The sequence below is a fragment of the Blennius ocellaris genome, assembly GCF_963422515.1.
Source record: "Blennius ocellaris genome assembly, chromosome: 10".
In the NCBI taxonomy this organism is placed as follows: domain Eukaryota; kingdom Metazoa; phylum Chordata; class Actinopteri; order Blenniiformes; family Blenniidae; genus Blennius; species Blennius ocellaris.
Window position 1 is genome coordinate 17,647,823 of NC_137659.1, and position 18,230 is coordinate 17,666,052.

Genomic DNA, 18,230 nt, shown 5'->3' on the forward strand with positions numbered 1-18,230 from the left:
CAAGTGCAATTCACATAATAGAAACCTGGCAGACTGGTGTGAATGCACTGTAATTAATATGTATAAATCCAAATGGAAGACATGTCACAAACAGGGTGTAAATTGCATATTTAAATAGCCTGTAGGCTTATCAGTTTTTTTATTTTTTTTATAGGATAGATGACATTTGGAGAAAAAACATTTTTTGAAAAATTGCTACCTACTTTCAGTCGTGATGTTGCAATTGTTCGTGGTGCATTTGCTGCCTTGTCGTCTCTCAGAGAATTTACATACTTCCGATATTGCAACAGGGGCACATCGAGATCAGAGGAACGGCGCAATTTACAAGCAACCACTACTTAAGTACAAAGCGTTGCCTGCTGTGCATATTCACAATGTATGAGATTGAAATCAAACACATTGTTAGAGACACTGTGTTTCCCTTTTATCTGAAAGTGATTCAGATTCAAGTTCAACTAACTTGGACAGAAGATGAAACACTATGTTGATTAAGTTTCATGTTAGAAAGTAATACATTTGGGGGGGGGGTGACAGCCATGTAAACAGTTTCTTCTACCAAATAAGGCATCACCACTATCCTGTTCGAATTCGGTTCTTTTCATTCTTGTCTCAAATATTGTGCAACCTCCTCTCCAAAGGGCTCAACAGCCCATTCCTGGGATTATATTTTTGTTGTTAAAATAGACTAAGCATACATCTGGAAATTGTGAGAAAAAAAACAAACGTTAAGATTGGAAATTTGCAGCCGCTGTTTTGCATATGTTCTGAAAAATGCTAGAATGCAGTTTATTCACAGAGAGAAGAGCAAAACTACCGTAAATAATTAATAGAATACAAAAGGAGCATATCATGACACCTTAAAGTGTTGGACAGAAGTAGTTTTTTTTCACAGTTTCTCTGTGGAGCAACACAAGACTGATTTCAGGGAGACCTTTTTTTTTTTCCTTCTTCTTCTTCTCCTGATGCTTTTGGCAGGGATTTCCAACACACTGCATCATAAAAAAACAAACATTTCTAAGTGCTGATTGAATCCAAGCTGTCCAATACCGTGAATATGTATAAATAAAGAGTGTGACAACAACATATCTGGATTTATCCAGTTCGTTTCCACATGGGTGAAAAAAGGACAAAAAAAAAAAAGAATGCTTTAACTGGGAAAAATATAATCAAATGCCCCTGAGACTTCAAAGCCCAGGCTCAAGCTATCGCTGTCATCCTTTTGTATAGAAGGGAAATTGGATGAATATTTCACTCTTGACTTTTCAGTGAAATGTTGTTTCAACCTGTGAGATTCCTTTCACTGAGCAGATTTAAAAAGCTCATTTTACAAGCAAAGCCCAGCTCCTGTCGGCTGATTTTCACTCAAAAGTTATGTGTGACAAATTCTTATAAGTGAATCGCTCAGGCCTGAATGTGATGGGAACTCACAGTATCGGGGCAGCAATAAGACATTCGGGGGGGAATTTAATTGCTCTGCCAGAAGATTTACGCTGCCTGAGCAGACAGTTTGTGACATTTACAAGCACACAAATAGTAAACAAGGTGATTTCCAGAGCATTTGTTTTTGCAAGAACAGCATATGTAAGTGTTAAAAGGGCTCAGAGGCTTTATTGCATTAGCAGGGCATTGCAGGCTCACATGAGAGATGCCTCATTTCTTCGTACCACAGCTGTTCAAGTTGCACTGGGTGGCAAAAAGCCAAAAGGGTCTTGGAATTTATAAGAAGAGACACTCTGGTGGAAGCTGAAAATCACAGTTAGAGACCATGTAACACTGTGAAATAGATGCCCAAGATGTGGAAAGGCAGAGCTGATTGGACTGTCTGTTGCCACTGCATGAAATATAGTAAAATGTGAAACTACTAAAACATGACATTGCCGTGAAGTGTGATGCAGCTTTATTATAACCAGGGGGATGACAGTCCCATCAAATTCTGTGCTTTGTATTTACTGCTTATTAGAAAACAATATTGCGTGGCTTTCTCACCATTTTATTTGAATTTGTTACGTTCAAATCATTTAATAATGAATTAAGGGACACATAAATTGTTGGTAATGCTGAACATGAAAACCAGTTCGCTGAACCGAGCCATCCCAAATCAGCCTTTGGTTTCTAGTCACAATGACTTTAAAATTCTCAACATTTTGTTGCACCGCTTCAGGAGCGACAAATTATTCCGTCACAATGGGAGGTGGCTCCATAATACAGCGTGCATAATGCAGTATTTTTTAGGCATATTTAAAGAGAAATATTCAAAAGTAATGACTTGTCAGTTACCATGACTTCACCGATTAACAGATCAAAACAAGAGATATGTAATTGATGAGTTGAGAGTTAAATCATTTCGGTAAATGCATAATCATAGTTGCATGAACACACCATTATATCTTTCACACTTTTGTGTTACTTCATTTTGCACCAACAGCCTTGAGCTACTAAATATTTTCTTGTTGCTTCTGAAACACTAATATTAGATTCTATTCGATATATATCTCCATCAAATGCAATAAAACAATCCTTGCCTTAGCTTTTATGACCCCTGGCTTCTGAGAATGGGCCGCTAATGCTGCAATGAATGTGAGGAATCGATGCTTGAGCAAAATCGTTGCACACAAAATTTGTGTCAGGTGGGCTCCTGAACCGTTGACATCAAATAATCAATGATCGAGTGAAGGTGTGAGCACTTCTTGAAAAAGAACAAATGTGATCGCTGGGGATATGCCCATAACTGTAGTCCGGCAGGTCGATACAGAGGATGATGATGGTCATGTCGGGGGGCTCAAACGGCTTCATTCTCATTGATTTTTTTTTTTTTTGCAGACTAGTGTCATACAATGAAGAACCACAAACTATATATGAGAGGCTGCTAAAGGTAGTAAGTGAATAGAGAGTAAGTAAAGACATTGGATTACATTTCCATTTAGTTCATGCAATGTTTGATGGAACTATGACTGAAAAGGTAATCCATTCTGAACCCATCTGTATTAGATTTGTAATTAATAGCTTTTCTTTTTTTTTTTATTCGAAAACACAAACTGTTTGTCAAAAGGGAAATATCCATTGGAAGGAGGGCCCTGAATTTGTATTTTGTTACATCGACAGAAAAAAAAGAAAAGAAAAAAACCCGCTGCCAATATACCACCACCTGTATCATAGCTTCAATTGATCGATTCAAGTCTGATTAAAATCTGATGATGTAGGATGGAGTCATTAAATGTTTTGCACACTGCTCCTTCTGTGTATTTATGTTTACCATACCACCAACATATACCGTATAATTGTGTGGAATTGTATACCTACACTGTCATTTATGAATCATGTGGGTTGTATTTTTTTCCATTAAAAACACCTCATAAAGTGTTCCTATCTTCTTGAGATGCACAGGAGATAAGCACACTGGATTGCATAAATAGCATCTTCTGAGCCTACCTGAAAAGGCTTCACCGGAGTGCATCAACGTACTTGAAAAGAAATTAAATTGTTGGGGGTGATGGTGCCTGACAGCTTATCGATAGAGGGTGGTGGGATTTAGAAGAAGCAAAACACTAGCAGACGGCGCTAAGAATCTGCAAACAACAAGAGCGGTACTGCTGGAGTCTCCAACAGATGGAGAAGAAAACAAACCTGGCTGCTACATTTCCTGGTTGCTAAGCACCACCTGGAGGTAATGAATGTGTTGTTGGATTAGGCTGCACACAAGACAAGAGACAAAGTCTAGCTGTGGACTCAGAAACAATAGAGATTGTGGGTCTTTATGCAGTGCAGATTGGCTTATGAATATTAATACAGGACAGACCTAAATAGTGATGACCACGACTGGATAGTCTGGAAACAGAATACCAAACAATTCTATAAAAACCACGTATGTGGGAGTGGGGAAAGATATTTGAATCCATTGGAGGTGGCAAAAGTACAAGGTGTGCCCTGATGTTGCATGAATCATAAAGGGTGTGCGCAGACTGCATGGCGAACAGAATTTATATCCAGAAGGTCTTTTTTTCCTGCTACTGATAAATGACAGCTTCCAGGCAGCAGTTTTATGAAAGAAAAATGACTCACCACACATCCGGTGGAATCGAGCTTTCGGTCAGATATGCAGCGGAAGTTGCGGCTGCAGCCTCCGTTGTCTTTGGTGCAGTCTCTGACCGGTCCGAAAGAGTCCAGCAGAACCTCCAGAGAGTCAAAGGACGAGCTGATCATCAGTTCCTCTCTGCAAAAATGGGAAACAGTGGCAGCAACGAGCATTTGTGTTTAGTCTTGTGCATCTGTGTTTGTGTGATATCACTGCTGAGGCCTAATTTGAGTTTGGTGTATACAGCGCAGCGTTTACTTTGGCTTGCTGAGTAAATGAGGGACTGCCTGCTGTGCATGGCTTCAAACCTGCCGGGTGGAAATGTTGCTTCTAACTTTTAGTCAGAGCAGGTGTCGACGTCATTAGCCTCTCTGTTGCGAGACAAGACGCGATGATTGAGGCTGTGAAAAGGTAAATTGTTTTGTATGTCACAACTCCTACACAGCTCGCTGTAAAAGTAAGCTGAAGTCAATCCAGTGAAGCCTTTTGCTCGAGGACAGACGGTCTCAAAGGGCAAGTGGATGATTTTGTTTTGAATCTCTTCGCAAACACTGAAAGTAAAGAACATGCCCCTGACCTGCAGACCTCTATTTTATATTGTGTTTCCTATGTCATAAAAATAATGTACAAAAAAAATTAAAAAGCAACAAACAAATAATTATATCTAAGACACATTTAAGTAATTCTTTAGATAAATCATGGAATGGTCAAACACGTGGTACCTACAAGATTGCAGCACAACACATTGCATCAGTTTAGATATTATGAGATTCAATGAAAATTAATGAGTCTATTGCTTTTATTATGAGCCAACCCAAACCCAATATATATGAAAGACGATAAAGCAAACTTAAGACAAAGATCTCCGATGTGGCAAAAAAGACATAATGGTTATACACATTGTTTCCCTTAAGTTATTCACCAAATCGTATTTTAAATGTAAATCAAATAAAACTTGAGTTTATAACACATCAAAAAGTGCAATTTTCTCTAAAAGACACAGAGAACATTTTTAAGTAAATCCAATAATCGATGTTCTTTTATACCACACTCAGTCTGTGTGCAATTTAGAAAACTTTCCATTTTAACTGAAGCCTTTCCTCTATTATCAGTAAATATCAATACAGTTTTAAAGACGGATTCAAGAAATATATCACTTTCTAACCATCTAATGATTCTAAATCTAATCCACCATTCAATTAGTAATGCCTTGCTGTCAACAACCTGCACTTTGGTCTCATTAAAATTGATTGGGACATCAAAAGTCTTCAGATCATGTTTCAATGTGTCTGGTGGTTAAAAGAAATGAGGAACGATAAAAAAAAGGGCTTCAAAATTCCTTTGCTGCAAGACAGTCCAAGACACCCTGATCTCTGTTTAAGTTAATGAAGAGGCATCTATTTTCATGAATTACAAACACCTGGATGTTAATTGCATCAAGCGCAATAACACTGAGAAAAGCGACGAGTTTTAACAGCGCGATTGCGATGCAAAGTAGTGGACCTGTGAGATAAAACGCACAGTGAATGCATTGCTCTAACCTTGCTCCGAGCAGTCGCTTTGAGTTACTGAGATTTTCCCGTTCCCCGTAAACCTTTTGCAAGGTCAATAAGCAGATCACCCAACAGAACAGCATAAGTGCCTGAGATTGGTGGCAACGAAGAGCAGAGTGGAGTGGACTTCAGTGTTTCCTCACAGATTCTAAATCACGCAGCTATTCCAGCAGAGGAACAGCGCGGCTGATGACAAACAGGAGCCGGGGTAATAATACCACTATGAACCTTTGCCTGGGTAAAGAAATGATGACCTCCATGGCACTAAAACGACAACATTTTGTTCCCGACTCCCTGTGCACCCCTCTGTTTTCCCTGAGAGAAAAGTCAGCAAGCTTCCTTCCCTTTCACAGTCAACTTGATGTTATCTTACAAACCAATTTTTCTATTATAATTGCCTGTTGCTTTGTTTTCATTTATTCACGGGGGACCTATTGAACAGAGACTGAGCCGATGATGAAACTCCGAGAAAGTCTGAGTGCAAAATTATTTCGCAACTAATTACAGTCTGGACACATCCACACGCCGTGCGCCACACAATTTATTTGTTAAGTATTCCTTCACCTTTGATAAAAGGAAGATGATTCTACCTTGTTCCGGTCTGTGAGGCCACTGAAACATGTATTACATCTCAACTGCAGTGGTCATTTTGCTGTTCTGAGAGCGTCACTGAAATATTTGACATTTTCCCAGAGGGAAACACTAAAGAAAACACCTCGGGAGGATGGAGGAAAAATTGAAATACTTTGTTCCTTTGGGGAGCTAAAGTGTGCCAAGGATATTATATGGCAGTCTTCCAAACCCGTGTACTAAACCGACATTTGAGCTGACGGCAGCACACGAGAAAATAGTGCAAACTCCTACAGATGAAAGGGTCATACCTCCTGATAACAGCTAATTATTGTGTGAAATTGTAAACACCGTCCTATTTTATTAGTTAATTAAAGGATTTAGGGGTCATCAGCAAGCTCTTCAGAAATATCTTCAAACCGAGTTTTCCCTAGTAAATATTGTTTTTGTGGTCTGCGTTTAGGTCGAACTGATAATTAGGTTTATACCTTTGACTGCACTCATTTTTAGAACAACACATTGAAGACAGGTATGGGGGGTTCTGGGTTTGCAAGAAAGACAAGTCGGGAGGCAATGAGCGAAAGATTGTCTGGAGAATGAAGCCAGACTGTAAAAAAAAGAAAAGAAAAGAAAAGAAAAATCTGCATTTACACTGGCTGGAACTGAGCCAAGCAAGGCATGCAGGCCAAGCTCCAGATGTGATGTGACCAATCAGACATATATATATATATACTGTATATACTTTACAAAGAACATGACATTCTTTGCAAAATAAAAGTGATTTTAGTAGCAGAGATAATTGTGAAATTTGTTGCTGACGTAAGTAAATTGATGTGTGCCTAAATTTCAAATCTGTGATGTCTCATCCAGCGCGTCAATGTTTAGTGTTTCACGCCCTGTTTTTGTTTGCATTTCCTTGTACTCACATACATTACCTCCCTTTGTGTGAATTTCTCTCTGCAGTGATTGTCTACTCCGCCCCTGACTGGTTTCACGTGTTCTCCCCTACCTCATGTATAATTATTCCTCGTCTCACATCATCTTGTTGCCAGTTCATCTTGTTCTGCCCAAGACTGTGTCGTCTTGTACCCGGTTCCATGATTTTTTTGTTTTTTGGTGCTAATTTTTGACACTGTAGGGTGTTATGGGAATTTGAATTTTATTTCCTCCTTTTGTCATTTATTTGTTTTTTGTTTTGTTTTAACTCTGAGCAAAATAAAAGACTTTAAAGTAAAACACTACAGGTTTGAAGTTGTGCATCCCAATCTAGGCCCTGCAATTCAATTGCATTTGTATTTCAGTTCAAAGTTGATCAAAAATAACCCCCATCAATATACTACAAAATATTGAAATATACATATAATTGATGGCATTTCTGAAAACACTTGATTTATGTCTCTGTAGGTTATTCTCAATCTACACAAGTTATTTTTCTTTTGAAACACCCCCTCAGATGTAATAGAATGCACACAAAAACAAGTTGTTTACATCGAATATATTATATATCCCATTATATATACTTTCATGGTATAACCACAATAAGAAAGGAAAATAAGAAAAAGCCTAATCTGATAGTTCCTTCAGTCATTTCTTCTGCCATACAACCAGCTAATCTCCAGAAGAAGATCAGGACTCATCACTATTTATCAGTCTGCCAAGGAGCAAGACAGAGTGACAAACGATTATCAAACATTGGGCAACGCAGCTCAAAAAGCCAGGAAAATCAACCGCTTCAAGAAGGTGTTAACAGTGTTTCCTTGTGGCCTCTGGGGAAAGCTGAGGAGAGCGCTCATCAGATCATAGATCAGACGGAAATGAGTTATTTACACAACGTCTTGAAGAGAGCTGCCAAATGAAAATAAAATGTTGAAAAAAGGAGAGGGAATTGAAGTGTGTGTATGTGTGTGTGTGTGTGTGTGTGTGTGTGTGGGGGGGGGGGGGGGGTTGTTATGAAATCATGCTCAAAACTGAATACATTTACAGTCACTGTGTTGTATGAAAGCACAGAAGCAAGTAGTCAAAAAAAGCTCTGCTGATTGCAAAATTGATGCTTATGGGATTTAAGAAAAAGAAACGTTCCCCTTTTTGAAGGCACAAAGAGATTGTAGTGTATTTGCTAATCATGAACAAACTACCTTCCTTGAAAAATTGGTAAAGCCAAAATTGATCGAAAATTCAATAATTGATTGATAAATGAGTATTAAACAATTTGAGGGAGAGCAATAGCAATATAATGCATCACTGTTTGGTGACTTGATGAAAATCTAAATGACTTACTTCAGCCTTACAGCCCTTTTACGTAACGGGCATTGGCAAGCCCATTTTCACAGCTCATTCTGTCATTTAACTATCGTAATACTACAAAGCTCCCGGTGCCTTCAATGAACTATCTACAGGTGAATATTAAGAGGGGAATAAACAAAGAAGAAGGAAGAAGAGAATATTTAAAATCAAAGGAAGAGTAGAAGAAAAAGTCAAAAAATGAAGTAGAGGAAGAAGAATGCTGATACATTAATAAGAAAAGGGAAGGCGAAGAACAAAAGGGAAGAAAAATATAATGAAGAGGCGATGAACAAGATGAGAAACATCCCAGATACAATTAAAGTAAGCAGACAGGTTAAATTTCTTCAGTTGAGATGATTTCGACAGAGATAGTTGGTGTATCGACCACAGACCGTCAGAGATGGAGCTGCCAGGCAGCGTTCAGGATCCAGAGGAGAGGGGAAGATGGAGACAAATACTTTTTTCCGTTCCAACTCATGAAGTGAACTAACAGTTTTATATAATGTGTTGCTGTCGTGTTCCTTTTTATGAGGCTTCATGGCCCTCTAATCTTCAGATCAAAAGGTTTTGTTCTAAATCATTAGTGTACTTATGACTGACATAGGGGTGACTGTGGAATACAGCTCAGTTGTGGAATATGAAGCCCAATCTCCTGAAAGTCATTTTGACCTCCAAATATGTAATTTCCACCTAACTGCATAATGAGTCCACTGATTCCGGCTCTGCAGCTGGGGAAACCTGTAAAGTGCAAAATGGTCTCATATGAACTCCATTGTTCAACTAAGTATATGAAGTATAAAGTACAGTTCTACTTCTATTCACTGTGACATTCATGAACGTCTTTACTTTTAACGAGCAGTCATTCAAATATCGTGAAGACATTTTATCTCAGTATGTTACCTTTGGCTTCTGTCTTTCACAGGCTAATCGCATTAATTCCAACTTCCTCTTTCCATTCTCTGTGTCTCTAAATGGCCTATATATATATATACACACACACACACACACACACACACACACACACACACACACACACACACACACACACACACACACACACACACACACACACACACACACACACACACACACACACACACACACACACACACACACACACACACACACACACACACACACACGCTTGGACATATGTCTGTCGAGGTGATATGAATTGACAAAATATTGTGCTGGATCGCCACAATGAGTCTCTCAGACTCTTGCCAATAAGACCCACTTCAACATAATGAGACCGAGTCAAAAGGCTCAAACACTATTTAAAAAGAAATCATTGTGTCTGAAAATTAATCAACCTCAGCGAGTGGCAAATTAATCACAAAAATTCATGCCATTTCTCCAGAGGCAGTCAAACTATTCAGCTACAGTCTCATTTCATGCTCTAACCCAGCTCCAGTTGACAGTTTTCCACTTTTATTCTGTGGTCAGTATTTCACTTCCATTTGACAACCGAGTGTACATACTTGTGCAAATAGAAGCAAAACAATATATCAGTCAACTTTGCGAGTATTCACAGAATGTCAATCGAAGAGGGTTCAGACCTCGATCTCATGCCAGTGTCCAATCCAAACAGAACACTGTGTTTTGACACCTACAGTCTGTACGTAAAAATAAATTGCATGAACTACGTAACGTTTACATATATCTCCACATGCTCTTCACTCAGAGGAATGTCTCCAATATGAGCATCAAGAAAAAAGATCAGAACTTTAATACAATGAAATGCAGCCGCCTGTGTTCTGTATCTAAACAGACACCAGCACTGCATACAGAATATACTCATAAAAAGTCCCAAATAGCTGTCTTTAATGACACGGACACTTAATGACCGTGTGAAGGTTAAAATAGCTAAATAGTTCTTTAAAAAAAAATAGGAAACTGGAAGACTTTTCCATTGAAAACACACTTCCCTACCAGACACACAGAATGAGACATGTATGACAATTCTGTGACACTGACTGGAAATCAAAAATCTACATCTGAACTTCTCTGTAACACACTCACACAACTAAATTACTGCTATTATATTATCATCCTTCCTTCCCCCAACAACCTATATGAGGAGTAGTGGCTGATGCAACAAAGCTTTAAATGGTACTTAACACTTAAAATTCAAAAGGTCAAAACATTATGGCGCGAGTAACGACAAAGGAGATGCAATTTTTGAAAGGGCAGCACAAACTAAACCAGTGGTAAGCAAGAGGGAAGGATTAAAAATCTCTTGTGAAAGAAGGTTCCAGCTCATTTCAATCAGGGTTATTTTCCTACTGAAATGGGATAGGATATTAAAGATCAGTTGCATTTTTCATTTCACTTAGAAACCTTTGAGTTTTGATTAAAAATATACAAATTTAAAACCAAGTTGGTCACATGAATCTTTGTTGAAATATGTACCTCTGAGGCGCCTGCTGACATAAACAAACAAGAAAACAGACTGATAAACTCATTATCATCTGTATCTAGTAATTCACTGTTTTCTTTGCTGCTATACTACAGTATTATCATTATCATTATTATTATTATTATTACTGAGTAGCACAGAGAGGACACTCTTAAGGTTTACTGATATCCATAGATTGTTTTTATTACGACATTGAAAGATTGCCTTTTTTTCCCCCTTACATCTGAGCAACTATAAGTGGTGGCAGATGCTTCACATAGTCCCGGGTCATCAGGTGTACAACCGCTGTCATGGAGGTTTCATTAATTTAAGCCAATTATTACAGACAACTACATCACCAGAGGGGTAACCCATAATTCATGTGGTCCCAGGTGCATCTCCGATGCATTCGCAGTCCTTTTATTTATAGGATGAAACATTTATTTATTTATTTTTTTAATCCAACCCACTTTATGCAGAAATGTGCAACATAGCTAGACCTTCTGTCATACTCAGAATAAGCAGAAGTCAATTTCTAATCTAAATGGTCAAAGAAGTTGTGAATTATACATGTATTAACATGTTGCTTAGTTTTGTATAGCTGACTTATTAAATACTTTACCAGTGCAGTTCATATCTCAGAGAATATAAGCATTAACACTTTAGAGGATTAAATCCATAGTTTTCTAGATTTTAAAGCAAAATTTAGGTCAGCCACACTATTTTTTTTAAGGTATTTCTGTACAGGTTATTTACTTCCCATGACATTTCTGTGAAGGTATAGGAGCATTTTTATGTCAAACTTACCGAAGCTTGACAACGAACCATCGAGGATTTGCTTCACATAGGCATGCTTTAGGCAAGATGAGTCAGAAAAGTTGGGAGGAAAAGCTTTTTACTTAGTTTATCGAAGTACTGTTCACAAACTCATGAAGGAACATGAGCTGGGATTAGTGTCAAATATTAGTTTTAACTGAGTGTGTGTTTGAAATAAATGATTCTTATCAGTGAACCAACTAAAAAGAATACACTGTTTATTTAGTCAATGAGGATTTAGATTAGTTCATTAATTTTTCTATTCATTTGCCATTAGAAAATCACAGTTTGATTAAGTGAATTTCAGATCAGTGAGAGAGAATGAGTATGCACTGTCCCGTGACTGAATGAATATAAATGATGATTACAGTACAACTAAAGGCCATGCAATCCATATCAAATAACGTTACCACGTTTCACCAAAACATGTTACTTTTGTGTTAGGTATGGTTGCTACATCACAGTTACAGTACCGTCAAATTCCTACAATAGATTAGATCGTCAATATCAACAGAAAACGGTAAATAAATAACAGTGCCTTAATTTCAAAAGGTGGTGTTTGGCGATTGTATTTAGCTTTGTTTTACTCCAGTTGTAAAAATAATTCACACGTCACTCATCAGGTCTAAAATTACCACAAGCGAAGAAAACAAAATCCTCCTTGGCTCCCTCATCTTAATGAGAAGAAATGAGGCGGGTTCATTTGAGCAGGACTAATGTTACCTGACATCATTTTCACAAGGCAAATAGCCATTGGCAAATGAGGAGAGGATCTGACACGGCGGTGCACGCTAACTTGTTGACAGGGCACGTTCCAGCATACACTAAAAGACCAGCCCTGCTACTAATTACATGGCCGTATCTCTCCTTTGCAAACTAATCCTGTTCACACATGCCTCATCCAACAACATAATGCTGTCAAAACAACTGAAGTCACGTTAACTCTCTTGGTGATTCATAATGCTGATGACTAATGAGCAAAGTCAGTTAAGCAGATGAACCAACAGAAGCGGTCCGTCCTTCAAATGTTATGAGGCCAAAGATTTCCCAACATGGCACGGACACTCACTCAGATACGACGATACCCAGTTCGACACTAAAGGGTTTAGATTTTGATAATTACTGTAATAATAATGACTGACTCAACACTAAACAGAAGGTTTTCCATAAATACACCAATATATACTCTTTGCTTTAGCAGAAATCTCTCCAATTATGTATTGTTTATTGTTTCAGGATCCCCATTAGTTTGCACAGTAGTGACAAGTCAACACAGTTTTCGACTGGAAAAAAAACAACAACAACAAAATCCAAAAAAAACAAAACAACAAAATCAAAAACCAGCACAAGTGAAATCCTTTAAGTCTTTAAGCTGTATTGCGATCAAAGCGAATCCTAGATAAAGTTTAGGGTCACTGCTGTCAGTTGGGTCCAGTTTAAATCTGCTGGGTTGTTTTGGCTCAGTGACAATGACAAGCTCTCTCTGCAGCTCAAACACAAACGTTGTCATTACACACACAGTCAATTGTGTGTGAAACTTATGAATCATTAAACATTCACAAAGGCTCCTGATTTGAATCAAGTGATCCAAGTAATTCTTCCCTTTTTTTTTTCCTTTTCTTCGCTCACATCTTCTTTTTTTTCTTCTTGGCTCTCGATTGATTTTGCAGTGGAGCAAGGGACTTTACTATCTTCTGAATCATAAAGCCTAAAGACCTCTGCATGAACCTCCCGAGGCTGATTAAAACTCACTGCAACAACAGTAAATAAAGTGCTGATTAAGTGAGAATTCAAAGCAGTGGGAGTGTGTTAAGCTTCAATAATTACAATCTGGTGGAAGACGGTTGATTATTATGACAAATATTCTTAAAAAAAAAAAAAAAAAAAAAAAAAACCTCAATCTGCTTTTTTATTTTTTTCCTGGAAAAGCTTCCAATGAGAAGAATGAACAGAAAGTCTGGGTGATGCTTCAGAGCTGCTGTGAAAAGAAACTTCCTCAGGTACTGTCCATCGGTCTGCTATATCAAACTTTTCTTTGCTGCCGTATAAAATATTTTATTTCTTTCACTGGAGTTTCTATTGTCACATAGACATGAAAGAAATGTTGCGGGAAAAGAGGTTCCAGTAAGTCTCTCACCTCACATCCACCGCGTCCTCCATGACGGTCATGTCTGTCTTGCATTTGGCTGAAGGGTTGATAGCGAGCTCCGCGGGTGGGATGACAAAGCTTTTACTCAACGGCAGCCACATTCCTTCACCTAAAGTGTATGTGAACCTGCAGAAGGATACAAAAGGTTACATGACACCAGAAGGCTTTAAAAACAACAATTTATTTTGAGAAAACCAACAAAGCAAACAAATCAAAAGTTAGACAGGGATATTCTATAGAGAAAAAAATATAGATATATTATTTTGAAGTATATCATGCAGACAGCATTTTTTTGTTGGTTAAAAGTTTTAAATATGTTAAAGTCTAACCTGAAATGTAATGTATAACTTAATTGCCTACACTGAATTGAATTGAGCACAAGTCCATTGTAAACCTGTAGAGCAGCTTCTTCTGCACATTTCCTTTATACGTAATAATGAAAGCTCTCTGAAGTGTTGGAAAATTGCATTCAACTAAAAATAAGCAGCTTGCCTTGATGGTTGGAGTTTATTTCGAAATAATAGGGTGACCTTAATGAAAAGGTCTGCAGTTTTTTTCATCTCAGGACAAAGTTCCAGCTTTGTTCAAGAGATTTTAGAAAATGTTTGCATCTATAACAAGATTTTTATTTTTATTTTTGATAGACCGAGATTAAATGGATGCCAATACAGTTAATTTCCATTGTTTTATTAACGCATTACAGTCAACTGAGGGACTTGTACAGACACATAGAAGAACAAATAGGAGGTAAAAAGGTTGCTTCACTTCAAGTCAGTCTGTGAATCATCAAATGTTCTCCTTGTATCCAAAGTTCCCATGATGCAACTTGAAAGCATCTTTTGTTGGACCTTTCTAATGATACCCAGAGCTTTCAAACTGCCCATCCCAAGTTTATAAAAGGCTCTTTCTTGCAGTTTGAATTCCCCAAGTAAAATAAATAGAGCCTTTATAACATCATCAAGGCTATTTTCTCAAATTACAAAAAGGCCACCGATGACTAAGCTTCACTCAGTCCAAAAAACAACCACCATGTTGCATTGAAATGGCTACATTTCCAAGATGAATGTTTTCCCTGCATCACCGATTCTGAATAATGGCATCAAATTGGTTCGAGGTTAGTCATTTTACCTTTCAGCAAAGATATCCTTTTTGCATCCTCTCTTTCTTTGAGCAGAAGGACGCACTGTTTTAATGAATGCAATGCATAAGGAATGAGGAACCCGGGCAAAAAAAAGGGCCAATAAGAGTTTCCCCTGAGATAAAATGCGGCTATAAATCTGTAAACAACAGATGTCTGGGACGAGGGCTTTAGAGCAATCCTTTATTTGTGAGTCAATGAATATCATCAATCTTTAAACACTCTGCAGATGAAATGTAATACTTCTAACTTTAAGTTAAACAGTGCATGCTGATTAACATCACATGCATTATTAGTGCCGATGAATAATGCATGCACACTTGTAATACAAAAGAAAAGGACTTGTTGATTAAATAGTTAACAACCTTTTTTTATGCTGACTAATCATATTTCCTCCTTTACAATTGTGCAATTTGCATTTAATACAATGCTAAGTTAGCATAAGGAAAGGGCAGTGAACTGTGGGATGTACCAGTCACATTGAGAGCAGAATGATTAAAACACTGGAGATATTGGACACTTAATTATGTCCACGCAGTTATTCCTCATGTTTCTGCGTCAAACATTTGAAAGTCTCAAAGTGCAGCCGTCCTCCATTTATGGTAAAATATTGAGCCATAGGAAGTTGGTGGAAGCTCATTAAAATGGTAATATTCTTACATTAGTTCCCAGGAAGCTGTTGCCACCTCTCACTTCACCAGCTCATGTGGGACTTCGTACAGCGACACGCTGAAACTCCCTGTGATGCTGCGTGACGTATATGGGTAACCACAGGACAAATTAGCAGCCACTTAACGAGCTCTGCTTTATAATGGACGACTGGGGAGTTCTGTGCTGCTATACGACTTATCTGGTTCACCCAAAAAGAAACTAGAGGTGGAAAACACTAAGAGCCCCCATGAGAGAACGGTTGCCGAGAAGAAAACATGTTTGTGGTCCTTAGAGGCGCCGCTGGTCTTTACTATTGTACGAATGGCCAACATTTCATTTCAATGCTGACTCTGTCTTTATATCCTTCAACAAAGGTGAATTTCCGATGCCTTATTGAGCCTGCAGTTTCCTTTTTATTCTCTATAACGCAGCAGTTTTAATGGCCTCGTTTACTCAAGAGTTTGTCTGGCTAAATAAACAAGATGCCACAGAGCTCTCTATGTGCTCACTGAATTTCAAGGTCTCCCTCCCCCCCCACTGTCTGGAGTGAAATTAAAAACCAAAAACAGAGAAGGATGGATGGTTGAGTGGGAAGCTGTGCAAGAGGAAAGGGATTTGCTACAGAAGACATGCTAGCAGGGAAGGCCTCGTATCAAAGCAGTTCCTGGAGAAATTAGTATGATGCAAGACTTCTCTGTCTGCTTCCAACACATAGCCACAAGAGGATATGAACTTTATAGGTCTTCTTTGTGTTACAAGCAGAAGCACAGACAATGTTTTGTTGTTTTTGCTATTCTACTGTCATGGTAGAAGTCAGAGACTTGAGATGAAGGCAGGGGGGCATTTACTTTGTTAGCTCTTCTCTTTTCTAAGTTTGGGAACTTGATGAAAAAGTGTTTGGTACATTGCTGGCAGGCAGGCTCGTCTGTATATGAAAGTAAACACGGTCTGCCGTCGTATATGTGCTGTGTAAAGCAAACTTCTAAGGATGTAGGATATATTTTCTGTTACAAAAAGATCACGCTAATTGTTCCTGAACACAATAAATAAGTTAAAATATATATCAAAAATGCATGAATAAATAAACTTGTGCCCTTATGCACTTTGTGCCCTGAAGCACTTTGTGAAGAACTTTTCTGTTAGTTGTTAACATGATAGTCTGAGGCTCAAATGAACGATAGAGAGATAGAGGTAGATAGATAGATAGAGAAATAATTCGATAGATAGATCGATAGATAGATAGATAGATAGATAATGTTCTATTCTGTTCTGTTCAAGTGAAACTTCTGCAGTTGTGTTTGAATGCCTTCTCGCTCCTTGTTTTGGTTTAAGGCCCAGGTAATGGACAGGATAAACCACTTTCACTGTCATCAACCTACCTTCCAGCACCTAATCAGCCTTTACTTCGTCTGCAGAATTGTCAAAAATGTGCAATGAGTCAGTGCTTCTACCACTCTCTCTCTCTTTTTTTTTTAAACAATTTCAACCTTCAAAATCTAGCAGTTCTTCAATAATACCATATTTTTTGACAGTACTGGGAAGTCCATGACACAATGTGAAATCCTGCTGAATCCCGTCGTTTTTTTTGGACAGTCACACTGAGAAAAAGTATTGTGACTGGCTTATGGGCCGATAGCTGCTGCTTTCTGGAAGTTTTTCCAACTTTCTAGATTTCATAAACGGCAATTCAGAATTACCCTGAAATTACATACCAAAACCATTTATAATTAGTCGATGGATACTTCACCACAGTTTTTGCGTTTTCTAATTCTGTCATCTGTTTACTTAATAGCCAGATGTGTTAATACTGTGAGCACAGCTTTGGTCAAAGGCAGTAGATAGACCACAATATTGTTAGCAGGCAAGACATGGAAAGTACTACGTTGTTATATTTATTTTATTTTGTTGATTATGTTGGATTGAAACTGAAACAAAAAAGTAGATTTGTATGTTTTCATTGTAACACATATGTTGGATGTATGAGTATCTAAAATAAGATCAACTGTAGGTATTGTATTACCTGATTTCTGCAGATACACACCGATTCTGACAGTGGCAACAATAATGACTAATAAATATGTCCTCTAGAATTATGTCACCACATGATATTATGGTGTTAACCAAAGTCTGTGTTTGAACGCAAAACACAAATACCTTGATTGACTAAAACTACAAACATCATTGGTTACAGAGCAAATATAACTCATCTTAAAATCACTTTTTTCACTGTCAAATGTCCAACATTCACTGTCTTCACTTTGTTTATGCTCTGTAAAGACATCCACTATTATGTTAACAATATCATCAACATGTGCTTTAAGATTAAATGTCATAAATTATATTAAATGATTTGGGAAGGTAAAGTTGATATTTTGTAGATTTTGACCTTCTTGTGATGAAACTGTGTTGATAGAACTGTGAACAATAAATGTTAATAATTCAATTACCTTTGGGAGAAAAAAGTAGTTGTGTTTTTCCGAGATGAAGATGTACCTTCTAAATATTTTACACTGCATCTTTAAAATCGTCAGCCTGGGCTACAAAATACCTTCTGCAATCAAATCTCACAATCCTCCGATAATCTTGGGGGAGAGAGACAA

General features: G+C 37.8%; 1 protein-coding gene across 1 annotated transcript in view; it reads right to left on the reverse strand.

The window, feature by feature from the left end:
- The window catches only part of astn1 (astrotactin 1), a gene marked incomplete at both ends in the record, with an annotated part of 359,967 nt that overhangs the window by 197,898 nt on the left and 143,839 nt on the right, over positions 1-18,230 (reverse strand). The window contains 2 exons of the mRNA XM_080503139.1: positions 4,060-4,210; positions 13,830-13,967. Coding sequence (XP_080359265.1) covers positions 4,060-4,210; positions 13,830-13,967 — 289 coding nt within the window. The remainder of the gene's footprint in view (positions 1-4,059; positions 4,211-13,829; positions 13,968-18,230) is intronic.